The sequence below is a fragment of the Oncorhynchus mykiss genome, chromosome 16, assembly GCF_057628025.1.
Source record: "Oncorhynchus mykiss isolate SJ-2025 chromosome 16, ASM5762802v1, whole genome shotgun sequence".
NCBI classification, from domain to species: domain Eukaryota; kingdom Metazoa; phylum Chordata; class Actinopteri; order Salmoniformes; family Salmonidae; genus Oncorhynchus; species Oncorhynchus mykiss.
Window position 1 is genome coordinate 77,603,084 of NC_143037.1, and position 27,246 is coordinate 77,630,329.

The 27,246-nt window shown below is 42.3% G+C and overlaps 1 protein-coding gene across 4 annotated transcripts in view; it reads right to left on the reverse strand.

Annotated features, from left to right (window-relative positions):
• Window positions 1-27,246, reverse strand: part of LOC118939596 (regulator of G protein signaling 20-like) — a 113,635-nt gene that overhangs the window by 73,760 nt on the left and 12,629 nt on the right. For all 4 annotated transcript variants that reach the window (XM_036947817.2, XM_036947818.2, XM_036947819.2 and 1 more), the window contains exon 2: window positions 15,922-16,029. In XM_036947817.2, coding sequence (XP_036803712.2) covers window positions 15,922-15,936 — 15 coding nt within the window. In that variant the 5' untranslated portion in view covers window positions 15,937-16,029. The remainder of the gene's footprint in view (window positions 1-15,921; window positions 16,030-27,246) is intronic.

Consider the following 27,246-nt stretch of genomic DNA (forward strand, 5'->3'; position numbering starts at 1 on the left):
GTAGTGTAGAGTAGTGTAGAGTAGTGTAGAGTAGTGTAGTGTAGAGTAGTGTAGAGTAGTGTAGAGTAGAGTAGTGTAGAGTAGAGTAGTGTAGAGTAGTGTAGAGTAGTGTAGACTAGAGTAGACTAGAGTAGAGTAGTGTAGTGTAGTGTAGTGTAGTGTAGAGTAGTGTAGAGTAGTGTAGAGTAGTGTAGAGTAGTGTAGACTAGAGTAGAGTAGAGTAGTGTAGAGTAGTGTAGAGTAGTGTAGACTAGAGTAGACTAGAGTAGAGTAGTGTAGTGTAGTGTAGTGTAGTGTAGAGTAGTGTAGAGTAGTGTAGAGTAGTGTAGAGCAGAGTAGAGTAGTGTAGAGTAGAGTAGTGTAGAGTAGAGTAGAGTAGTGTAGTGTAGAGTAGTGTAGAGTAGTGTAGAGTAGTGTAGAGTAGTGTAGTGTAGAGTAGTGTAGAGTAGTGTAGTGTAGAGTAGTGTAGAGCAGAGTAGTGTAGTGTAGAGTAGAGTAGAGTAGTGTAGAGTAGAGTAGTGTAGAGTAGTGTAGAGTAGTGTAGTGTAGAGCAGAGTAGAGTAGTGTAGAGTAGAGTAGTGTAGAGTAGTGTAGAGTAGTGTAGAGTAGAGTAGTGTAGAGTAGTGTAGTGTAGAGTAGTGTAGAGTAGTGTAGAGTAGTGTAGTGTAGAGTAGTGTAGAGTAGTGTAGTGTAGAGTAGTGTAGAGCAGAGTAGTGTAGTGTAGAGTAGAGTAGAGTAGTGTAGAGTAGTGTAGAGTAGAGTAGTGTAGAGTAGTGTAGAGTAGTTAGAGTAGTGTAGAGCAGAGTAGAGTAGTGTAGAGTAGAGTAGTGTAGAGTAGTGTAGAGTAGTGTAGTGTAGAGTAGTGTAGAGTAGTGTAGAGTAGTGTAGTGTAGAGTAGTGTAGAGTAGTGTAGTGTAGAGTAGTGTAGAGCAGAGTAGTGTAGTGTAGAGTAGTGTAGAGTAGTGTAGAGTAGTGTAGAGTAGAGTAGTGTAGAGTAGTGTAGAGTAGTTAGAGTAGTGTAGAGCAGAGTAGAGTAGTGTAGAGTAGTGTAGAGTAGAGTAGTGTAGAGTAGTGTAGTGTAGAGTAGTGTAGAGTAGTGTAGAGTAGAGTAGTGTAGAGTAGAGTAGTGTAGAGTAGAGTAGTGTAGAGTAGTGTAGAGTAGAGTAGTGTAGAGTAGTGTAGTGTAGAGTAGTGTAGAGTAGTGTAGAGTAGAGTAGTGTAGAGTAGAGTAGTGTAGAGTAGAGTAGTGTAGAGTAGTGTAGAGTAGAGTAGTGTAGAGTAGAGTAGTGTAGAGTAGAGTAGTGTAGAGTAGTGTAGAGTAGTGTAGAGTAGTGTATAGTAGTGTAGAGTAGAGTAGTGTAGAGTAGTGTAGAGTAGTGTAGAGTAGAGTAGAGTAGAGTAGTGTATAGTAGTGTAGAGTAGTGTAGAGTAGAGTAGAGTAGAGTAGTGTAGTGTAGAGTAGTGTAGAGTAGTGTAGAGTAGTGTAGAGTAGTGTATAGTAGTGTAGAGTAGAGTAGTGTAGAGTAGTGTAGTGTAGTGTATAGTAGTGTAGAGTAGAGTAGTGTAGAGTAGAGTAGTGTAGAGTAGTGTAGTGTAGAGTAGTGTAGAGTAGTGTAGTGTAGTGTAGAGTAGAGTAGTGTAGTGTAGAGTAGAGTAGTGTAGAGTAGAGTAGTGTAGAGTAGAGTAGAGTAGTGTAGAGTAGTGTATAGTAGTGTAGAGTAGTGTAGAGTAGAGTAGTGTAGAGTAGTGTAGTGTAGAGTAGTGTAGAGTAGAGTAGTGTAGAGTAGAGTAGTGTAGAGTAGAGTAGTGTAGAGTAGAGTAGTGTAGAGTAGAGTAGTGTAGAGTAGTGTAGTGTAGAGTAGAGTAGTGTAGTGTAGTGTAGAGTAGAGTAGTGTAGAGTAGAGTAGTGTAGAGTAGAGTAGAGTAGTGTAGAGTAGTGTATAGTAGTGTAGAGTAGAGTAGTCTAGAGTAGAGTAGTGTAGAGTAGTGTAGTGTAGAGTAGTGTAGAGTAGAGTAGTGTAGAGTAGAGTAGTGTAGAGTAGAGTAGTGTAGAGTAGTGTAGAGTAGAGTAGTGTAGAGTAGTGTAGTGTAGAGTAGTGTAGAGTAGAGTAGAGTAGAGTAGTGTAGAGTAGAGTAGTGTAGAGTAGAGTAGTGTAGAGTAGTGTAGAGTAGTGTAGAGTAGAGTAGTGTAGAGTAGAGTAGTGTAGAGTAGAGTAGTGTAGAGTAGAGTAGTGTAGAGTAGTGTAGAGTAGAGTAGTGTAGAGTAGTGTAGTGTAGAGTAGTGTAGAGTAGAGTAGTGTAGAGTAGAGTAGTGTAGAGTAGAGTAGTGTAGAGTAGAGTAGTGTAGAGTAGAGTAGTGTAGAGTAGAGTAGTGTAGAGTAGAGTAGAGTAGTGTAGAGTAGTGTATAGTAGTGTAGAGTAGAGTAGTGTAGAGTAGAGTAGTGTAGAGTAGTGTAGTGTAGAGTAGTGTAGAGTAGAGTAGTGTAGAGTAGAGTAGTGTAGAGTAGAGTAGTGTAGAGTAGAGTAGTGTAGAGTAGTGTAGAGTAGAGTAGAGTAGAGTAGTGTAGAGTAGTGTAGTGTAGAGTAGAGTAGTGTAGAGTAGAGTAGTGTAGAGTAGAGTAGTGTAGAGTAGTGTAGTGTAGTGTAGAGTAGAGTAGAGTAGTGTAGTGTAGAGTAGAGTAGTGTAGAGTAGTGTAGTGTAGAGTAGAGTAGTGTAGAGTAGAGTAGTGTAGAGTAGAGTAGTGTAGTGTAGAGTAGAGTAGTGTAGTGTAGTGTAGAGTAGAGTAGAGTAGTGTAGTGTAGAGTAGTGTAGAGTAGAGTAGAGTAGAGTAGAGTAGTGTAGAGTAGTGTAGACTAGAGTAGACTAGAGTAGAGTAGTGTAGAGTAGAGTAGTGTAGAGTAGAGTAGTGTAGTGTAGAGTAGTGTAGAGTAGAGTAGTGTAGAGTAGTGTAGTGTAGAGTAGAGTAGTGTAGAGTAGAGTAGTGTAGTGTAGAGTAGTGTAGAGTAGTGTAGTGTAGAGTAGAGTAGTGTAGAGTAGAGTAGTGTAGAGTAGAGTAGAGTAGTGTAGAGTAGAGTAGTGTAGAGTAGAGTAGTGTAGTGTAGAGTAGAGTAGTGTAGAGTAGAGTAGTGTAGAGTAGAGTAGTGTAGAGTAGAGTAGTGTAGAGTAGTGTAGAGTAGTGTAGAGTAGAGTAGTGTAGAGTAGTGTAGAGTAGAGTAGTGTAGTGTAGAGTAGTGTAGAGTAGTGTAGAGTAGTGTAGTGTAGAGTAGAGTAGTGTAGAGTAGTGTAGAGTAGTGTAGAGTAGTGTAGAGTAGTGTAGAGTAGAGTAGTGTAGAGTAGTGTAGTGTAGAGTAGTGTAGAGTAGTGTAGAGTAGAGTAGTGTAGAGTAGACTAGAGTAGAGTAGTGTAGTGTAGAGTAGTGTAGAGTAGTGTAGAGTAGTGTAGAGTAGTGTAGTGTAGAGTAGTGTAGAGTAGTGTAGAGTAGAGTAGTGTAGAGTAGAGTAGTGTAGAGTAGTGTAGAGTAGTGTAGACTAGAGTAGACTAGAGTAGAGTAGTGTAGTGTAGTGTAGTGTAGTGTAGAGTAGTGTAGAGTAGTGTAGAGTAGTGTAGAGTAGTGTAGACTAGAGTAGAGTAGAGTAGTGTAGAGTAGTGTAGAGTAGTGTAGACTAGAGTAGAGTAGAGTAGTGTAGAGTAGTGTAGAGTAGTGTAGTGTAGAGTAGAGTAGAGTAGTGTAGTGTAGAGTAGTGTAGACTAGAGTAGAGTAGACTAGAGTAGAGTAGTGTAGAGTAGTGTAGACTAGAGTAGAGTAGAGTAGTGTAGAGTAGTGTAGAGTAGTGTAGTGTAGAGTAGTGTAGAGTAGTGTAGTGTAGTGTAGAGTAGTGTAGAGTAGTGTAGAGTAGTGTAGAGTAGAGTAGTGTAGAGTAGAGTAGTGTAGAGTAGTGTAGTGTAGTGTAGAGTAGTGTAGAGTAGTGTAGTGTAGTGTAGAGTAGTGTAGAGTAGTGTAGTGTAGAGTAGAGTAGAGTAGTGTAGAGTAGTGTAGAGTAGTGTAGAGTAGTGTAGAGTAGTGTAGTGTAGAGTGGTGTAGACTAGAGTAGAGTAGTGTAGAGTAGTGTAGACTAGAGTAGAGTAGTGTAGAGTAGTGTAGAGTAGAGTAGTGTAGAGTAGTGTAGAGTAGTGTAGAGTAGTGTAGTGTAGAGTAGTGTAGTGTAGTGTAGAGTAGTGTAGAGTAGTGTAGAGTAGTGTAGAGTAGTGTAGTGTAGAGTAGTGTAGTGTAGTGTAGAGTAGTGTAGAGTAGTGTAGAGTAGTGTAGAGTAGAGTAGTGTAGTGTAGAGTAGTGTAGACTAGAGTAGAGTAGTGTAGAGTAGTGTAGACTATAGTAGAGTAGTGTAGAGTAGTGTAGAGTAGTGTAGTGTAGAGTAGTGTAGAGTAGTGTAGTGTAGAGTAGTGTAGACTAGAGTAGAGTAGTGTAGAGTAGTGTAGACTAGAGTAGAGTAGTGTAGAGTAGTGTAGAGTAGAGTAGTGTAGAGTAGTGTAGACTAGAGTAGAGTAGAGTAGAGTAGTGTAGAGTAGTGTAGTGTAGAGTAGTGTAGAGTAGTGTAGAGTAGTGTAGAGTAGAGTAGTGTAGAGTAGAGTAGTGTAGAGTAGTGTAGTGTAGTGTAGAGTAGTGTAGAGTAGTGTAGAGTAGTGTAGAGTAGTGTAGTGTAATGTAGAGTAGAGTAGAGTAGTGTAGAGTAGAGTAGTGTAGTGTAATGTAGAGTAGTGTAGAGTAGAGTAGTGTAGTGTAATGTAGAGTAGTGTAGAGTAGTGTAGAGTAGAGTAGTGTAGAGTAGAGTAGAGTAGTGTAGTGTAGAGTAGAGTAGTGTAGAGTAGTGTAGAGTAGTGTAGAGTAGAGTAGAGTAGTGTAGAGTAGTGTAGTGTAGTGTAGAGTAGAGTAGAGTAGTGTAGTGTAGAGTAGTGTAGAGTAGTGTAGAGTAGAGTAGAGTAGTGTAGAGTAGTGTAGTGTAGAGTAGTGTAGTGTAGAGTAGTGTAGAGTAGTGTAGAGTAGAGTAGAGTAGTGTAGTGTAGAGTAGTGTAGAGTAGTGTAGAGTAGAGTAGAGTAGTGTAGTGTAGAGTAGTGTAGAGTAGTGTAGAGTAGAGTAGTGTAGTGTAATGTAGAGTAGTGTAGAGTAGTGTAGAGTAGAGTAGTGTAGAGTAGAGTAGTGTAGAGTAGTGTAGTGTAGTGTAGAGTAGTGTAGTGTAGTGTAGTGTAGTGTAGTGTAGTGTAGTGTAGAGTAGTGTAGTGTAGTGTAGAGTAGTGTAGAGTAGAGTAGAGTAGAGTAGTGTAGAGTAGTGTAGAGTAGTGTAGTGTAGAGTAGTGTAGTGTAGTGTAGAGTAGTGTAGAGTAGTGTAGAGTAGTGTAGTGTAGTGTAGAGTAGTGTAGAGTAGAGTAGAGTAGAGTAGTGTAGAGTAGTGTAGAGTAGTGTAGTGTAGTGTAGTGTAGAGTAGTGTAGTGTAGTGTAGAGTAGTGTAGAGTAGTGTAGAGTAGTGTAGTGTAGTGTAGAGTAGTGTAGTGTAGTGTAGTGTAGAGTAGTGTAGTGTAGAGTAGTGTAGTGTAGTGTAGAGTAGTGTAGAGTAGAGTAGTGTAGAGTAGTGTAGTGTAGTGTAGAGTAGTGTAGAGTAGAGTAGTGTAGAGTAGTGTAGTGTAGTGTAGAGTAGTGTAGAGTAGAGTAGTGTAGAGTAGAGTAGTGTAGAGTAGTGTAGTGTAGTGTAGAGTAGTGTAGTGTAGAGTAGTGTAGAGTAGAGTAGTGTAGAGTAGAGTAGTGTAGTGTAGAGTAGTGTAGAGTAGTGTAGAGTAGTGTAGTGTAGTGTAGAGTAGTGTAGAGTAGAGTAGTGTAGACTAGAGTAGTGTGGTGTAGTGTAATGTAGTTAGGGTGGGGAGGCCAGAGACAGGCAGGCTGTGCTGCTGTACATGTTTGAACAGATTCTTAACAACAACATGTTCCAAACAGAGAGAAAAAGAGAGGGCAGAGGGAGGACAGAGAGGGGGAGAGAGAGATAAAGGGTAAAAGGGTGGAGATAGATTGAGAGGGGAGGAGAGAGAGAGAAAGATGGTGGAAGGGAGGACAGAGAGAGGGAGAGAGATTGTGAGGGTAGAGAGATAGGGAGCGAGAAATTGAGAGGGGAGAGGGGGAGAGAGATAGGGTAGAGGGGAGGAGAGAGAGGGAGTGAGATTGAGAGGGGAGAGGGATGGGGTAGACGGGAGGAGAGAGAGGTAAATGTTGAAACTGCTGTTGAAGACCTGGGGTTGTGTCTGAAAGCTGATGACTCAGCCAGCCAGTAAATCAGTCCTCAAACAAGAGATCCCTCCCTCACTTCAACACTTCTACTTCCTTCTACTGCCCACCTCACCCTGTCATCTGAAACCATCAGGGTGGGGTCACTAGGGCTGGGCTGTATACCGGTATTGACGCAGGGACCGGTTTGGGTTTTTACTGTACCTTCTATACCAGTATTTGAATGTTTGGTTTGTGATACGCCATGGGTAATGTCAATTTGTATAGTTTACTTCGCTACTTAAGTCATCTCTCTCTGCTCTTTCTCTCCGTGCCACTTTCCACGCAGACCTAGCCACGCCCCCTGTCACTCAAGGAGCGCATTTGACGTTCCTCAACCACGTGACACGGTGTTCAGTCTGCACGGTCAATGCAGCACATACAACAATGTTGATGATAACGATTCTGTTTTCACTATGCTTCTTAATATAAATCTACTAGCATTCTATAATAACACTATTAGCTTATGTTTCTAGCATCAGCAAACAACTAGTTTGTCTTTTCTTAGCTTGTTGCCCTAAATCTTGTGAGACGCTAATTGTTAGCCGTTAATGCTAATAGCTAGCTAGCTAATAAATGTACTGAGTCAGAGCAAACGTAGCTAGCTAACACAGCTTGATAATACCAGTGATGGTATAGACCTAAATCAGCATGTTTGTGCAACACTCTTCTTAACCAAAGAGGAATATGCAAAGCAAGACTACGTTAGCTACATGAAGTAGCTAAGAGAAAAGATGCAATGAAGCCAAAACTTTAATGGTCCCCTAGGAAACACTTATCAACACTTGAGTTCCTACCATGTCACAATAACTCCTCCCTGGCATTTAATTTGTTGTCATCGCAAACACTGTATTCAAAATGCCCACTATTATATTCTACCTATAGAATTAGAGTAGTCATTCTATTTCCATGATTCCAACAGTGTTGCTCTAAATCACAAGTCATATTGCAATTGCAACATTTGGTTAAAAAATCTATATTTTATTTTAACTAGGCAAGTCAGTTAAGAACTAATTATAATTTACAATGACGGCCTAGGAACAACAGGTTTTACCTGGTTAACTCCGAGATTCGATCTAGCAACCTTTTGGTTACTGGCCCAACGCTCTAACCACTAGGCTACCCCCAAATAAATCCTAGATTATTTGAGCAGCCCTATGTGACAGTGTGGACATGATCTCAATTGAACAGTGGTGTAAAGTACTTAAGTAAAAAATACTTTAAAGTACTACTTATTAAGTAAAAATACTTTAAAGTACTACTTATTAAGTAAAAAATACTTTAAAGTACTACTTATTAAGTAAAAATACTTTAAAGTACAAATACTTTAAAGTACAAATACTTTAAAGTACTACTTATTAAGTAAAAATACTTTAAAGTACTACTTATTAAGTAAAAATACTTTAAAGTACTACTTATTAAGTAAAAAATACTTTAAAGTACTACTTATTAAGTAAAAAATACTTTAAAGTACAAATACTTTAAAGTACTACTTATTAAGTAAAAATACTTTAAAGTACTACTAATTAAGTAAAAATACTTTAAAGTACTACTTATTAAGTAAAGATACTCATAAAGAACCCTGGGATCACTCACTCACACACACAGTTTTTTTGCTACCAGTACTTTACTATTTAAAAAATAATAATTTTGACTGTTTTTACTTCACTACATTCCTAAAGAATATACTATACTTTTTACTCCATACATTTTCCCTGACTCCTAAAAGTACTCATTACGTTTTGAATGCTTTTAGCAGGACAGGAAAATGGTCAAATTCACACACTTATCAAGAGAACATCCCTGGTCAACCTTACTGCCTCTGATCTGGTGGACTCACTACTGTTTGTAAATTATGTCTGAGTGTTGGAGTGTGCCCCTGGCTATCCGTAGATTACAAATAATAATAATAAATGGATCCATCTGGTTCGCTTAATATAAGGAATTTGAAATTATTTATACTTTTGATATTTAAGTACATTTTATCAATTACATTTTACTTTTGAAACTTACGGATATTTAAAACCAGATACTTTTAGACTTTTACTCAAGTAGTATTTTACTGGGTTACTTTCACTTTTACTTGAGTAATTTTCTATTAAACATATCTTGACTTTCACTCAAGTCTGACAATTCAATACTTTTTCTACCACTGTAATTGAGTGCAGGAAATGCAGAAATGATTTTTTTTAAAGTGCTGAAATTTGTTTTGGTTGAATTGAACAGTATAAAACAATGAGAATGGAGGAAGACTCATTGAAATCACTCACGACTCATAAAACACCCTGGGATCACTCACGACTCATAAAAAACCCCAGGATCACTCACGACTCATAAAACACCCCGGGATCACTCACTACTCATAAAACACCCCGGGATCACTCACTGCTCATAAAGCACCCTGGGATCACTCACAACTCAAAAAACACCCCGGGATCACTCACTACTTATAAAGCACCCTGGGATCACTCACTACTCATAAAACACCCCGGGATCACTCACGACTCATAAAGCACCCTGGGATCACTCACGACTCATAAAACACCCTGGGATCACTCACTACTTATAAAGCACCCTGGGATCACTCACTACTCATAAAGCACCCTGGGATCACTACTCATAAACCACCCTGGGATCACTCACTACTCATAAAGCACCCTGGGATCACTCACTACTCATAAAACACCCCGGGATCACTCACTACTCATAAAGCACCCTGGGATCACTCACTACTCATAAAGCACCCTGGGATCACTCACTACTCATAAAGCACCCTGGGATCACTCACTACTCATAAAGCACCCTGGGATCACTCACTACTCATAAAACACCCTGGGATCACTCACTACTCATAAACCACCCTGGGATCACTCACTACTCATAAACCACCCCGGGATCACTCACTACTCATAAAGCACCCTGGGATCACTCACTACTCATAAACCACCCTGGGATCACTCACTACTCATAAACCACCCTGGGATCACTCACTACTCATAAAGCACCCTGGGATCACTCACTACTCATAAACCACCCCGGGATCACTCACTACTTATAAAGCAAAAGTAGAACTTTAACTATTCAAAACCAAAAACACAGTCAAATACTGTCATACCGTCAATTTAAAAAATATATATATCTATATATATTTTGGCCATATCGCCCAGCCCTAGGAGTCAAAAACAATAAGATGACATTCATTAGAGAGGAGAGAAACAGAATGCACACACACACACACACACACACACACACACACACACACACACACATGCACACCCTAACTAACCCTGAATGGCTACTTCCTCAGTGACCTTAACTAACCCTGAATGGCTGCTCCCTCAGTGACCCTAACTAACCCTGAATGGCTGCTTCCTCAGTGACCCTAACGAACCCTGAATGGCTTCTTCCTCAGTGACCCTAACGAACCCTGAATGGCTGCTTCCTCAGTGACCCTAACTAACCCTGAATGGCTGCTTCCTCAGTGACCCTAACTAACCCTGAATGGCTGCTTCCTCAGTGACCTTAACTAACCCTGCATGGCTGCTTCCTCAGTGACCTTAACTAACCCTGAATGGCTGCTTCCTCAGTGACCCTAACTAACCCTGAATGGCTGCTTCCTCAGTGACCTTAACTAACCCTGCATGGCTGCTTCCTCAGTGACCCTAACTAACCCTGAATGGCTGCTTCCTCAGTGACCCTAACTAACCCTGAATGGCTGCTTCCTCAGTGACCTTAACTAACCCTGAATGGATGCTTCCTCAGTGACCCTAACTAACCCTGCATGGCTGCTTCCTCAGTGACCTTAACTAACCCTGAATGGCTGCTTCCTCAGTGACCCTAACTAACCCTGCATGGCTGCTTCCTCAGTGACCCTAACTAACCCTGAATGGCTGCTTCCTCAGTGACCCTAACTAACCCTGAATGGCTGCTTCCTCAGTGACCCTAACTAACCCTGAATGGCTGCTTCCTCAGTGACCCTAACTAACCCTGCATGGCTGCTTCCTCAGTGACCTTAACTAACCCTGAATGGCTGCTTCCTCAGTGACCCTAACTAACCCTGAATGGCTGCTTCCTCAGTGACCCTAACTAACCCTGAATGGCTGCTTCCTCAGTGACCCTAACTAACCCTGAATGGCTGCTTCCTCAGTGACCCTAACTAACCCTGAATGGCTGCTTCCTCAGTGACCCTAACTAACCCTGAATGGCTGCTTCCTCAGTGACCTTAACTAACCCTGCATGGCTGCTTCCTCAGTGACCCTAACTAACCCTGCATGGCTGCTTCCTCAGTGACCTTAACTAACCCTGCATGGCTGCTTCCTCAGTGACCCTAACTAACCCTGCATGGCTGCTTCCTCAGTGACCTTAACTAACCCTGAATGCCTGCTCCCTCAGTGACCCTAACTAACCCTGAATGGCTGACTCATTTACATTTAAGGAACAGGAACCATATAGTGATGATAATGATAGACCTAACTGTGTTCTGGCAGATGGAAAGGCTTTCCCAAAAAACATTCTCTATTAAATGTTAACTACAAAGCCTACCTGGTATCAGGATATCATTAGTATTTTTTACCAATCCAGTGGTGATATATTTATCAAACTCTGCCATTACATTTGTGTGCTAAAGAAACACAGCTAACCAAACAAGTCACTTCCTGGTGCACACTTGGATTAAAGGGTACTACTAGGGTACACTAGAGGTCTTCTCGGATCCCAAAATTGAGATCCCAAACTAATTAGATCCTGACCAGATCCGGTGGTGGGGGGGATCAATATCCGATCAGATTTGGATTCGAGGTGTACCAGATCCAACCCAGAACATGTCTGAGTTGAGAGAGAGAATCGGATCCAAATTTGGGGTCAGGTCTGTATCTGACCCAAATGGATCCGAAAGATTGCTGATTTTGATTTGAAATGTGCATTTTCTGTTGTATCTAACATAAGTGATTTGTGGTCTTAGTATTTTCATAATGACATCCATATAGTTAGATAGAGAACATTATGAAGTCTTCAGAAATGTTTTCATTATATTCTGTTGACCAAATATTTGAGAAGGATGATAATCGAGTGCCAGACAGAGAACAGTGAATAGTTCCGTCTATGACAACACTATAATAGGATGATAATCGAGTGCCAGACAGAGAACAGTGAATAGTTCCGTCTATGACAACACTATAATAGGATGATAATCGAGTGCCAGACAGAGAACAGTGAATAGTTCCGTCTATGACAACACTATAATAGGATGATAATCGAGTGCCAGACAGAGAACAGTGAATAGTTCCGTCTATGACAACACTATAATAGAATGATAATCGAGTGCCAGACAGAGAACAGTGAATAGTTCCGTCTACGACAACACTATAATAGGATGATAATCGAGTGCCAGACAGAGAACAGTGAATAGTTCCGTCTACGACAACACTATAATAGGATGATAATCGAGTGCCAGACAGAGAACAGTGAATAGTTCCGTCTACGACAACACTATAATTAGACGTTTAATATTTTGAGGATTTTAGAGATCTGTTCATTGTGTTTCTCTTTAAGCGCATTTTGTTAGATTTAGAGATTATAATTTTTATGTGGTGATTTCAGGATGGTAAATAGTCAGCGAGTGCTGTATGTTAGACAGTGTTAAACGTATATTTTCTATTAGTCAAGTCTAACTCATTATAATAGCCTAATATTTTTTGTTCTAAATGAAATGTAGATATATCCTTTAGGTCAACAGAAATTAGCCTATACATCTTGAGATTGGTTTTGGATGTGGATTGACAGACAAGTCATCCACACAACGGTTGTGTAGGCCTACCGTCCAGATTGTTAATGAAAGATTCCTAATTGAAGAGAGAAATTGTCCTGATATTGTTTATACCTATCCATGCCTTACACAATCAATATTTCGTCACCCTTTCGGAATTAGGCTACAATGTTTCTGCAGATAAACCTACGGATATATCAGACTACGGCACAGGCAGACACACACAACATGAGCAGGTTAACTTTGGTCAAAAAAATGTTTGGCCATTCATTAAAGACGATCAGAAAGAATGTGTCGGTAACTGCAGTATAACTTATTTATTTTTGAACGAAAGCCATGAAACTAGCGTATGAATGAGTCACTTGGCCCGAGTCATTCAACATTAGTTAATAAACTGTTGTTTTTAAAATATAGAAAATACACAAATAAAATAGCAAAATAGGCTAACTAAATAGTCCAAGTCTAAACAAATATAAACGAAATACCTTAAATAAAGTAGTACGTTGAATAAATAAATATAAATAATAAATAAAACAATGACATGAAATAGTTCAGATCTTGAACCTTTTCCCCATCCGTACCCCGCGAGCATAAATGAGGTCCATAGAGACGATTTGACTGGTAGTTGTTTCACCCTGCACACTCTTTCATTCAGTTTCTTCTTCATATCCGGTTAGAACGATTCAATGTTCCAGAAACTCATTTTAAAATAGCCTATCATTATTTTCTACTACGTCGTCCTCCTCTCGCGCAACAAGTAGGCCTATAGCCCATTTCACCCGCAGTGACGGTTTTCATAAAGCAAATATACTGTTTTGTCATCAAATTATATTGACACATTTGTTTTGACGAAAGGGTCACCCTGACAATCACTTTCGTGTATAAAATGTAAATGTGAGCAATTTGCGTGTAAATTAAGGAACTAAACTCTTCAAATACAATTTCGTATCCGGTCGGTATTTCACACATTTTCACACAGATCCGAGGCCCGTTGCCACCGACCGTGATACGGTCTGGGAGGGTAAACTACAACATCCGGGTTAGATCTCAGGTAGGTTAGGGTAGATCCGTGAAGACCTCCAATACACCCCAAAATGATATATATATATATTTTTCACAGACATCCAAAAAGTGGCCTTCTGATGTGGTTTAATTAAGCATTGTTGTCTACTTAGAAACCCCATGTTGTTGTTTTGAGAAAGAAAGTGTGATTTTGGGAGCAGAAACCGGAAGAAAAAAGAACAGGAAAACAGAAACTATTGAAAAAGAAAACGGAGAAAACGGAATTTGGGAATAACTATTCTGCTCCACAAACACACACACTAGTGGTGCGCGGGTTACCTCATAACCCGCAGTCCCCGTGGTTATATCCGCGGGGTAGATGAGTTTACGGTCATTAAATATTGTTTGGCCGAAGGATGGGTTGAATAAAGAGAAACACAATAGCTTTAAAAAAAAATCCATTAATGTATAATTATTGTGCAATTTATATAGGCTACATTGAGGTTTTTGTTTCATTATATTCGTGTTTCTGGTATTACAGCATACGCCTAAACGTTAGGCTGTACGCCTGCCAAATGGTCAACACATCCAATCAGACCAAAAATGATTTTGAGAACGGGCAGAAAAAGTTAACATCAATCCACCGAGGCAAAAAAAAAAAAGACATTAGCGGAATTTCATTCAATAGGACAAAAAACTGCAAAGGAAGAGTTGAAAATAAGTAGAATGGAGGGACAGAGAGGTAATGTTTGGTGAAAAGGTAAGAAGGGACGATGCCAGCTATGTTGTGTTTGATTGTGAGGCTCTATACAAATTCGACAGTCACAAGACGGGACTTCAAATAGGCCTAATATGGGATGTCAAGGGATCTATAGTCTGCTGTTTAGATGGGTTAAATGGAAACTGAAATCTGGACATTGACTAACCAGAATAACCTACTGTTGTTTTTTTTTGTGAACTCCAAAGTCCTCTGATAATAGTAGTCCCGTGCGAATCGACAACCATGTGTTTTGAGAGAAATGTCTTGAGTTTGACAGGTGCTGCTCGCTGTTTGAGCCAGATAACCAAAACTGATTCGATAAATTGAACGAAGTTCTGCTCATTGCCTATATATTGAGGGTCTACATGTTCACCGTGAATGCTTTTGTTTATTCGTTTTTTTTTTTGCGAATGAATTGAACATCGCCAAATGTATAATTTAAAAAAGATATTGCGCCAATTTAATGCAACCCTCGCTGTTAACAGATGGCAAAGCAACAGCACACAACTGACGTCAACGTTCGGAACAAGTTCACTTTCTCATCCATGGCCTTAAAATGCATCTCAAGTGCAAGTTAATTGTTTAGCTGACACCTGAAGGCTGAGGGGCATTTATGACGTACTGCGGATCGCCAAAAAATATCCTAATGATTATCATCACACTTCAATTCAGATATTATGGCGACACTACACCAAAAGATGGTTTGGTATGGTTTAGAAACTTCTGAACCAAGCTCGAGTTATCAGCGTAGCCTGTTATCTTCAGGACAGGCTGAAATATCTTCACACCCACACAGAAAAACAACTCCAGGCTTCCGTAATAACTGTCAATTTATACACATTTAAATATATATATATATATATATATATATATATATAGGGAAGTACAGGGGGCAGTTTGGAGGGAAAAAAACTTTACCCGTTCGAATCGTCCTCTGTAATAACGGACATTCTGAGGTAATAAGTGCATAACCAAAGTTCTTCAGTAATACTAGTCCCGTGCGAATAAGGCTATAGCCTTTATTAATTAATAATAACTCCTGCAAAATGAAGTATTTATTGCAGTAAAATTATACACTAAAATGTAGGCTAAATTTGGACATGGGAACAGGAATGGAGAAATATGATTTATTTGTTTTTACGTATCTTGGAGAGAATGCAATGGGCAGTTAGATACGATCTGTAGAGGTGCCGTCTTCATCATAAAAACATAATGAAAGCAGATAGTACTTCAACCACATAAAATATGCATCGAACCTGAACTGAAATGTTATCAGAAAAACACATTTATGACATAATTCTGTTGAGCAATGGTTTGTTTCGTCTTCTAGGACAACATATAGTGACAGAAGAGAAGTTGCATGTTGACTAACAAATAGCCTTCCAAAATGTGGAAAATTATATGCAGAAACATTTCTAAATGAGGCAAAACAAAATCCTGGGCACCCTGTCAAAAAAAAAATCGTTCTGTATCAGGCTGCATCACATCTGGCCGTGATTGGGAGTCCCATAGGGCTGCGCACAATTGGCCCAGCGTCATCCGGGTTTGTCCGGGGTAGGCCGTCATTCTAAATAAGAATTAATTCTTAACTGACATGCCTAGTTAAATAAAAATGTATTAAATAAATAAAAATGTAACTGTAGCCTGTAGTGCATTTGCGGGTTAGGGTTGGGTGCGGTTCTCAGATTGGGTGCGGCTATTTGCAATTGCCGGTGAACAAACAGCAGAACTAACCCTGACATGAACATCATGGTGTTACCACCAGTCATCACTTCAGGAGTGAAAACGTTTTTGTTCTGTAAAGTTGGTACACCAAGCACAACAGTAGATACAACACTCAGAGAACAGCACAACACTGAGAAAAAGACAGAGGCACACAAAGAGAGAGAGAGAGAAAGAGAGAGAGAAAGGGAGAGAGAGTGAAAGAGAGAGAGGGAGAGAGAGTGAGAGAGAGTGAGAGTGTGAAAGTGTGTGAGAGAGAGAGAGAGAGAGAGAGATAATTTAAAAAGAGAGAGAGAGAGAGATAATTGAAAGAGAGAGAGAGAGAGAGAGAGAGAGAGAGAGGATTGAATTAAGGTTAAGTTACCAGTATGTCCATCATGGCTTGACAGCTCTTGGCAGCCTATTGGTCTTCTAATCCTCAGCGATGTTAACAGCCTCGGAACATGCATGTCATCCCCTCTTTGGACCTCTCCTTCACACACACACACACGCACGCACGCACACACACACACACACACACACACACACACACACACACACACACACACACACACACACGTAAACAGAGGAAGAGAGAGAAAAAGGAACACGTGGATAAGTGGATAAGAGGGATGTTTATACTGCATATAACTGTCTTATAAACAGCCATGTTTGTACTGCATATAACTGTCTTATAAACAGCCATGTTTATAAGGGGTTTGGGTTAGAGATTTAGAGGGTTGGGTTAGAGGGTTAGAGGGTTGGGTTAGAGGGTTGGAGGGTTGGGTTAGAGGGTTGTAGGGTTGGGTTAGAGGGTTAGAGGGTTGGGTTAGAGGGTTGGAGGGTTGGGTTAGAGGGTTGGGATAGAGGGTTTAGGGGGTTGGGTTAGAGGGTTAGGGGGTTGGGTTAGAGGGTTAGGGGGTTGGGTTAGAGGGTTAGGGGGTTGGGTTATAGGGTTAGGGGGTTGGGTTAGAGGGTTGGGTTAGAGGGTTGGGGGTTGGGCTAGAGGGTTAGGGGGTTGGGTTAGAGGGTTAGGGGGTTGGGTTAGAGGTTTGGGTTAGAGGGTTGGGTTAGAGGGTTAGAGGGTTGGGTTAGAGGGTTGGATGGTTGGGTTAGAGGGTTAGGGGGTTGGGTTAGAGGGTTGGGTTAGAGGGTTGGATGGTTGGGTTAGAGGGTTTAGAGGGTTGGAGGGTTGGGTTAGGGGGTTGGGTTAGAGGGTTGGGGGGTTGGGTTAGAGGGTTTGGTTAGAGGGTTGGAGGGTTGGGTTAGAGGGTTAGAGGTTTGGGTTAGAGGGTTAGGGGGTTGGGTTAGAGGGTTAGGGGGTTGGGTTAGAGGGTTAGAGGGTTGGGTTAGAGGGTTGGGTTAGAGGGTTGGATGGATGGGTTAGAGGGCTGAGTTAGAGGGCTGAGTTAGAGGGTTGGGTTAGAGGGTTGGGTTAGAGGGTTGGGCTAGGGGGTTGGGGGGTTGGGTTAGAGGGTTGGGTTGGGGGATTGGGTTAGAGGGTTGGGTTAGAAGGTTGGGGGGTTGGGTTAGAGGGTTAGGTTAGAGGGTTGGGTTAGAGGTTGGGTTAGAGGGTTGGATGGTTGGGTTAGAGGGTTGGGTTAGAGGGTTGGATGGTTGGCTTAGAGGGTTAGGGGATTGGGTTAGAGGGTTAGGGGGTTGGGCTAGAGGGATGGGTTAGAGGGTTGGAGGGTTGGGTTAGATGGTTGGGCTAGGGGGTTGGGGGGTTGGGTTAGAGGGTTGGGGGGTTGGGTTAGAGGGTTGGGTTAGAAGGTTGGGGGGTTGGGTTAGAGGGTTAGGTTAGAGGGTTGGGTTAGAGGGTTGGATGGTTGGGTTAGAGGGTTGGGTTAGAGGGTTGGATGGTTGGGTTAGAGGGTTAGGGGATTGGGTTAGAGGGTTAGGTGGTTGGGCTAGAGGGATGGGTTAGAGGGTTGGAGGGTTGGGTTAGAGGGTTGGGCTAGAGGGTTGGGGGGTTGGGTTAGAGGGTTAGAGGGTTGGGTTAGAGGGTTGGGCTAGAGGGTTGGGCTAGAAGGTTGGGTTAGAGGGTTGGGCTAGAGGGTTGGGTTAGAGGGTTGGGTTAGAGGGTTGGGTTAGAGGGTTGGAGTAATTGAGTAAGACCTTTAAACAGGTCAACATTCACAAGGCTGCGGGGAGGATGTGTACTGCGAGCATGCGCTGACCAACTGGCAAGTGTCTTCACTGACATTTTTAACCTGTCCCTGTCTGAGTCTGTAATACCAACATAGTCCCTGTGCCCAAGAACACAAAGGTAACCTGCCTAAATGACTACCGACCCGTAGCACTCACGTCTGTAGCCATGAAGTGCTTTGAAAGGCTGGCCATGGCTCACATTAACAGCATCATCCCAGAAACCCTAGACCCACTCCAATTTGCATACCGCCCCAACAGATCCACAGTTGACGTAATCTCACCCCACACTGCCCTTTCCCACCTGGACAAAAGGAAGACCTATGTGAGAATGCTGTTCATTGACTACAGCTCAGGGTTCAACACCATGGTGACCTCAAAGCTCATCACTAAGCTAAGGACCCTGGGACTAAACACCTTCCTCTGCAACTGGATCCTGGACTTCCTGACTGGCTGGCCCCCAGGTGTTTACTCGTGACTGCACGGCCAGGCACGACTCCAACACCATCATTGAGTTTTCCGACAACAGTGGTAGGCCTGATCACCGACAACGATGAGTCAGCCTATAAGGAGGTCAGAGACCTGGCCGTGTGGTGCCAGGACAACAACCTCTCCCTCAACGTGATCAAGACAAAATAGATGATTGTGGACTACGGAAAAAAGGAGGACCGACCATGCCCCCTGTCTCATCGACGGGGCAGTAGTAGAGCAGGTTGAGAGCTTCAAGTTCCTTGGTGTCCATTAGGAAAATGTGGCGCTGGACATATGACCGGTAGCATTTTAAGTTAACGACCGTTAAAAAAAAAAAAAACATTTACCGGACCCATATGGATAGAGTGCATGACCTGATTAGGGTCGTCCACCCACGTTGCTCCGAATGTCAGAAAATCACATTTAGATATGACGGTAATTCATCTGAACGTAACATGTAACTCGAGGATGCAAACGGCGTGCGGTCCTTCTTACCGAATTCTTATGCGCACTTTGACGATGTTAGATTGAAATAGGCTATTTAAACGTGGCAGTCAATCTACTATCCCCCATAGTACACACGTTGACCTATTCTATTGGTAGGCTTGTCGTTCTGTACGAGAAAGAAATAGCCTATCCCAAACAAGACTCTGGTACAGTTGTGGGAAGATAGATCCCCCCCCCAGTCATACAACCAGAAGCCTAGGCAACAGAAACAAAAAAACAACTTTAAAAGCAATCAGGCTGATGCAACAGATCAGAACGTCTAGATTTAAAATGTCGATAAAGTATTATTTCCTCACAAGTACAGCAATGCACACAAGGCAGTAGGCGACATATGAACGCTCGTTCCACAATACAATTATCGAGAAACTACTGTTGTAAAAAGCGCACTCAAATACAATGCAATACAATTCATGTGACAGACAAGAGGCGAAACCATGGCTGGGCCAGGCCGGGCAGAGACCCTGCCATGTTTAACACCGTTACACACAAACTGGATAACAAATTAACTAAATGACTTGTATTTGTTGTTTGTATTGTCTCCGGACTAATCAGAAATGTTAAAAAAATAAAACAAATAAAAATGCAGTAGGATGTTCCAGGAATCTAATTGGTTATATGGTACCACATTTCAGCGGTGTATTTGATCTGCGCATGTGCCAGCACCAGCCGAGGGAGCCTCCTTTTTAGCGCGAGTGAAGGGAGTTGGGAACAACTTCATGGATGTGTTTTAGAAGTAGTTTTCACATACAATATTTATATGTCCGAAGTCTGACTCAAGTATGCTTCCTCCAAAAAAATAAAATGGTCGCTGTGGTAGAACGTTTATTTAGATGTTCTACATTTATCAGAATAACATCAGGTAACCTGATTTCAGATGCTGTAAACAGTTACTCGTGTCGTCGTCCATGGAAACAGGATTATACGGGAAATCGTTCTTCCTGCAAAGCATGAAAACGTTTTTAATCAAACGATTGTATTAATCTGACTATTTAAACCACAATAAATCGCATTACTGTGTACATGTAATCGTACTCAATGTGAACTACCCACTACGATATTAAACTATGCATGGTGATTTCATGCCTGCCTTGGTAGGCCAGGTTTGTCAATTTAAAGTGAGCTATTGTTTTCATACCCGCCGTTGTATTACAGTATGTATATATTTTTACGCCCGAATGCCTCCAGTAGAGTTTCCTTATTCAAAGTGAGCTATTCATGTAAATACCGCCATACCGTTTAATATACAGGCCTAAAGAGTTCGTATGTGGCTGTTTTCATATGGCAAAAAAAAAGTGTGCACTTTTGGACTTAATGAAAACACTTTCATGACTTCCTATTCTTCCTTGTTTCTTTGCGCCCTAAACTGTTTGCGCACATTCCAATTCAGTCCAGAGCAAGGTGTCCGTCCGGCCGATGCGCTGACCAATCCACCCAAAGCCTCCTTTGAGTGTGAGTGTGTTCGATCCGATCTTTATGTGTGTTTCGATCCGATCTTTATGTGTGTTCGATCCGATCCCGTTTATGCCACGAGGTTGGACTGTCGGGACTGAACACTTCATCCATTATCCGTATCTTGTGACTGTATCATTTTTCAAAATTGTATCAATTTTATTGTCTGCTGCTGAAGAATCTCTCTCTCTCTCTCTCTGACTATGTAGGTGATAGACATGCGCACTTGCACTGCCTATTTGACAATAATAACGGCTTGTTTGTCAAGGGAGATTTGTTGTGTTTTTTGAGGTCACATTTATCCTTTGTTATGTGTTAATTTATGCAATATGATTGCACACATTTTCACTTAATATGTCGGGCAGTGGTGTAGTGGAGGTTATACCCACTGTGTTTAGTATACTGACTTGTTAATCCCCACCGATGCATAACACAGTGGTGTAGTGGAGGTATACGCCGTATCAATTATGTAGTGCATATAGAGAAATTATGTACAAAGTAGCCTACAAAACACAAATCACGTGAAATATTTGGCAATATGGGTTTGAAAAGTGCGAGTATGAAACCATAGCAAAGGGCCTATATTATTCAGCCCCACCGTAGGTAATGCAGCTTGGCCGGGGCTGGCTGTGCGCGAGAAAGTAGGATCAAATAATGTATCACCGGACAGCTCCGCACTCCGCTCAGTTCCCTGACATCTGATATTCGCAAAGACAACAGTATATTTATACACGTCTCATGAATTCCACAGTTTAGCCTAAAAAAAAAATAAAGTGTTTTATTGTCACATACACCGGATAGGTGCTGTGAAATATGTTGCTCTACCAGGTCAGCCACGGTAGTGCAGCACGCACGCGGTTAATTAGGGTTAAAAGTGCTTTGGTCAAGGACCCTTCGATGGAGTTTGACGGCTCGGGTATTCAAACCAGTGACCTTTCGGCTATTGACCCAAAGTTCTAATCGCTCGGCTACCTGCCGCCCAGAAGAGCTTTAGGGACAGGTTATGAGTGGCTATGAGGGACAGGCGATCATCATTCCCCCTGTAGACGACTAGCCTAGGCCTACATAAGTCATGTGGCAAAGACTACAGCCTAGGAAAGTTATACATGAATAGTACTATTAGGGTAGAAATACGGTATGTGGACACCATGGTGTATGGAATATAACGTAGGCACAATGCAGAGAATGAATCAGTAGCGACTAGTGTCCAAGCCTTCAGCTGCTGTGGAGTGTAGCAACTCCTTGAGTATCCCGTTCACATGTTAACGCACCACAACACCACAACTAGCATAGGATGCTAATATGACTAGGATTGTGCCTTTAGCTTCTGGACAATGAAAGAAAGTTGAAAACCAATAGGACATGTATGAAATGGCTTGCTAGTTAGCGGGGTGTGGGCGCTAAATAGCGTTTCAATCAGTGACGTCACTCGCTCTGAGACTTGAAGTAGTTGTTTCCCTTTGCTCAGCAAGGGTCGCGGCTTTTGTCGAGCAATAGGTAACTGATGCTTCGTGAGTGTCAGTTGTTGATGTGTGCAGAGGGTTTCTGGTTCGAGCCCAGGTAAGGGGCGAAAGCAAAACTGTTACACAAGGTAAGACATGCCTCATAATGAAGTAAAGCATTCAGGTTTAAATAAATTAAGTATTTGTTTTCAAAAGGCAAAACTGTCTCCAGCTCGTTGCAAAGTGATGTGTGACACGCTGAAAAAACTGCCTAACGTTCCCTATGTGCAGTTGAATGGCGAATGGGAAGCAAACTTCAATTACCAGTTGAGAAATAAAAATAGTAGTCCTTTTTTAAAATCGTGGCCATCAAAACAGTTTTTAACATGCGATTGAATCTAGAAGAGTAATGACGCAATGATTGGGCTTCTAAAAATCCCGTTTCGCTTTCAGCAGCAACGAATGAGCTGTTTGAGAAGCTGTAGCAGCAACTCTCGTACGAAGTCTGACAGTTTTCTGCTCACAGGCTCCGTATAATGTCAGCTGAGCACGTGTGATAAACATGATGACTAACAAAAATAAACACGCGTCAATTTAATTCCACTGAATTATGCAAATTATCCTATAGATTGATAATGCATAACGGTCATTAGGTATTTCCATCAATGAATATGTAAAAAAGCATTATCTTCATAAATGGGATTTTTTTCTTCTTATCACATTCAACTTGTCAACTATAGTTTTCATTTAAAAAATAATAATTCTAAGCTAGAGTCCTACACCGGGTCGGTTGACCCATCAAAAAATATCAGCTGGTGGGTGGAATGAAAAAAATGATTCTAACCCGCGGGTCGGTTCGCAGTCGGAAATGTTTTAAAATCAAGGTAATATTTTTTTTTTTTTTTTGACTTTTTACAAACACAGGAGCTTGTTGTGTTGAATTGTGGTGCAAATAACATTATCAGTAACTATCAGTTTTTTTTGCGGTGTACTTTTTTTGTGTCCAGTGACTAATGTATTGTTATCTGTGTATGAGGAGTAATAATAATGACGGTTTTATGCCCTGCTATTGTTTTAATTTGGATTTTATTTTTGTACCACAAAAATGTGATTTAATCAAAGGCCAATGTTTACTTTTTTTTAAATTGGGGCAGTCTATTATAAATCAGTCTGGCAGTACTTTTGACAGTATTTCAATCTTCATTGATTATGTTACTTTTCTCCCAGTCTGATTTAGTGCCTGGTTTTGTCCACTCTGTTCTAATGAGTGTTGTGCGCCTTGTGGGTAATTCAGAGGGAAACACAGTCTTTATCATTCAGTGATGGGGGTCATAATATTTTATAGTTCACACAGTTCAAAAAGATAAGAGGCACATTTGTAGGAAGAAAACAGAATCTGCTTTGTTTAATACAACCGTATCTAGAGGCTACCTGAGGTTACTGACGTAATCCTGGTTATTTCAATCAACCCCATATATAAAAAAATAAAAAAATTGTAGTTGAGATTTTCTCCCCTGACTTCATTTTCAAAATCAGGTGACCCCTCACGGGGTCGGGACCCCTAGTTTGGGAAACAGTGCATTCGGCTACGAGGTGTCACCTGAATAGCTGATCACAGACTCCTTTTTCCACTTAAAATTAACTAGGCAACTTTTCAGTTCGCTAGTCAGATAAAAAAAATAGCTGAGCCTTCCTTCCGCTAGAATGAACAATATGCATCTTCTAGCGATATATTGATAGGAGGACAGGCGTTTGTCAGTCACAAAGTGAGCGATGACAGGGGGAAACACTGCTGGTTTGACAGTCTGCTGTCTGTCCTGCCTCTCGCTTCCCTGGGTGTGTGTAGTGTGCGCGTGTTGTGTGTGTGTGTGTGTGTTGTGGTTGCAGTTGAATTTCTTTACACGGCGGGAGAGAGCATGAATTTCATACGTCTCATAAATGTGAGTGAATTTATACGTCCCATATAAATGTGGTAACGATCAAAAGTCAAAATCCACTTGGCTTATTGTTTTCTGGCATATTCCGTTTTTTTTATTTCGTGTGCAAGGACCAACATTAACGATGTCGGACCAGAGGATCCAGTATAACATGTGTCGGGCCAGAGGATCCAGTATAACATGCGTCGGGCCAGAGGATACAGTATAACATGTGTCGGGCCAGAGGATACAGTATAACATGTGTCGGGCCAGAGGATCCAGTATAACATGCGTCGGGCCAGAGGATCCACAATAACATGCGTCGGGCCAGTGGATCCAGTATAACATGTGTCGCGCCAGAGGATTCAGTATAACATGCGTCGGGCCAGAGGATCCAGTATAACTTGTGTCGGGCCAGAGGATCCAGCATTAACATGTGTTGTGCCAGTGGATCCAATATAACGTGTGTTAGGCCAGAGGATCAGTATAACATGTGTTGGGCCAGAGGATCCAGTATAACATACGTAAGGCCAGAGGATCCAGTATAACATGTGTCAGGCCAGTGGATCTTGTATGGTATTTTCAAAGACATTGCTATATGTCTACTGATTCAATCAAAGTGTTGGCAATGGACTAGTCAACTGCTGCTTTGTTTGTGTAGCAAAGCCCATGTTAAACACCTGCTTCCGTCTTCAATCATACCTGTATTACAGATAGCTGAGAAAATGCCCCTTTTAAAGGAAACTTGAAGCCTGTGGAAGTCAGCAGACTCTTACAGGATTCTTTTAAAGGCCCCGGTGCAGTCAGAATTATTGATATCATCTTGTACAACAGCTGACTACCCGACGTTAATAGGTTGTTATTTCCTGATAGTCGCTGGCCCGGCCCGGGTGAGCCTGGCTGGCTACTTCATGTTCCTATGGATAACACTGGCTATGGGAGCACTGAGGCAGACATAGCCTAGGCTACCAGCCACCTCTACACTCTAACCACTAGGCTACCAGCCACCTCTACACTCTAACCACTAGGCTACCAGCCACCTCTACACTCTAACCACTAGGCTACCTGCCGCCCCTACACTCTAACCACTAGGCTACCGGCCGCCCCTACACTCTAACCACTAGGCTACCTGCCACCCCTACACTCTAACCACTAGGCTACCTGCCTCGTCTACACTCTAACCACTAGGCTACCTGTCACCTCTACACTCTAACCACTAGGCTACCGGCCGCCCCTACACTCTAACCACTAGGCTACCTGCCGCCCCTACACTCTAACCACTAGGCTACCTGCCACCTCTACACTCTAACCACTAGGCTACCTGCCACCTCTACACTCTAACCACTAGGCTACCTGCCACCTCTACACTCTAACCACTAGGCTACCTGCCACCTCTACACTCTAACCACTAGGCTACCTGCCACCTCTACACTCTAATCACTAGGCTACCTGCCGCCTTTACACTCTAACCACTAGGCTACCTGCCACCTCTACACTCTAACCACTAGGCTACCTGCCGCCTCCACTCTCTAACCACTAGGCTACCGGCCGCCCCTACACTCTAACCACTAGGCTACCTGCCACCTCTACACTCTAACCACTAGGATACCTGCCTCCTCTACACTCTAACCACTAGGCTACCTGACACCTCTACACTCTAACCACTAGGCTACCTGCCGCCCCCACACTCTAACCACTAGACTACCTGCCACCTCTACACTCTAACCACTAGGCTACCTGCCACCTCTACACTCTAACCACTAGTCTACCTTGCCACCCCAAGAACCGTCCATTACTATTGGTGTCGTGCTGAAACATTCCTAATTTGGTCTCTTCCGCCACGTGACATTACATTGTCAAGTTCATGTTCCTTGACTCCTAGCTCACGCGAAAATGGCTAACGTAACAGGAGAAATACGAAGAAAGGTTATGATGCGGGGAACACCATTGTAGAAACAGGTGTTGCATAGGGGAAATAAATCCCCAGCTTGGAAGGATTTTGGAGTCATTGTGGACAAGGCAAACAACAACCCGGTAGAATGGATACACAGCCTGCAAAAAATGCAAGCAGGTATCTGTTTACAATAATTCCGTTAATTATTGCATTAATTCAGGCTTTCGTTCATTTAAACCGTACGCAGACCATATCAAGTTTGAATCTGTGCGGCTGGTAGTTTGTGATTTGAATGTAACGCGTTGCATTGTGAAAATAAGCCTATAGTTCTTCATTCCATTTGACCATTTAGCAGACATTATTATCCAGAGTTACTTACAGTAACAATTAGGGTTCAGTGCCTGGCTCAAGGGCTCAAGGGCTCTTTGACATCTTTTTTATTTAGTCGGTTCGGGGATTTTAACCAGGAACCTTTCAGTTAGTGAAATGGTCCACCCACACAGACAGTGTGGTGAAGAAGGCGCAACAGCGCCTCTTTAACCTCAGGAGGCTGAAGAAATTTGGCTTGTCACCTAAAACCCTCACAAACTTTTACATGTGCACAATTGAGAGCATCCTGTTGGGCTGTATCGCCGTCTGGTACGGCGAACTGCACCGGCCACAACCGCAGCACTCTCCAGAGGGTGGTGCGGTCTGCACAGCGCATCACCGGTGGTAAACTACCTGCCTTCCAGGACATCGACAGCACCCTTCCTTCACAGGAAGGCCAAAAAGATCATCAAGGACAACAACCACTCAAACCACTGCCTGTTCACCCTGTTACCATCCAGAAGGCGAGGTCTGAACAGGTAAATCGAAGCTGGGACCGAGAGACTAAAAAACAGCTTCTATCTCAAGGTGGAATTGTTAGATTACTTGTTAGATATTGCTGCACTGTCAGAACTAGAAGCACAAGAACTTCGCTACACATGCAATAACATCTGCTAACCATGTGTACTTGTATGTGACCAATAACATTTTATGTGATTTGATTTACTGGCCCAACCCTCTTAACCCACTAGGCTACTTGCCAACCAATTCATGGCATGGCTTAACTTAATCCAACAAAGTCATGCAGACAAATCAATTCACTTTAAAAAAATGCTGGGTTATTGAAGCTGGGTGCTGGGTTATTGAAGCTGGGTTATTAAAGCTGGGTGCTGGGTTATTGAAGTTGGGTGCTGGGGTATTGAAGCTGGGTGCTGGGTTATTGAAGCTGGGTTATTGAAGCTGGGTTATGAAGCTGGGGTATCGAAGCTGGGTGTTGGGTTATTGAAGCTGGGTGCTGGGTTATTGAAGCTGGGTTATTGAAGCTGGGTTATTGAAGCTGGGTTATTGAAGCTGGGTGTTGGGTTATTGAAGCTGGGTGCTGGGTTATTGAAGCTGGATGCTGGGTTATTGAAGCTGGGTGCTGGGTTATTGAAGCTGGGTTATTGAAGCTGGGTGCTGGGTTATTGAAGCTGGGTGCTGGGTTATTGACGCTGGGGTATAGAAGCTGGGTTATTGAAGCTGGGTTATTGAAGCTGGGTGCTGGGGTATTGAAGCTGTTTGTTGGGTTATTGAAGCTGGTTGCTGGGTTATTGAAGCTGTGTGCTGGGTTATTGAAGCTGGGTGCTGGGTTATTGAAGCTGGGTGCTGGGTTATTGAAGCTGGGTGCTAGGTTATTGAAGCTGGGTTATTGAAGCTGGGTGCTGGGTTATTGAAGCTGGGGGCTGGGTTATTGAAGCTGGGTTATTGAAGCTGGGTGCTGGGTTATTGAAGCTGGGTAATTGAAGCTGGGTGCTGGGTTATTGAAGCTGGGGTATTGAAGCTGGATTATTGAAGCTGAATTATTGAAGCTGGGT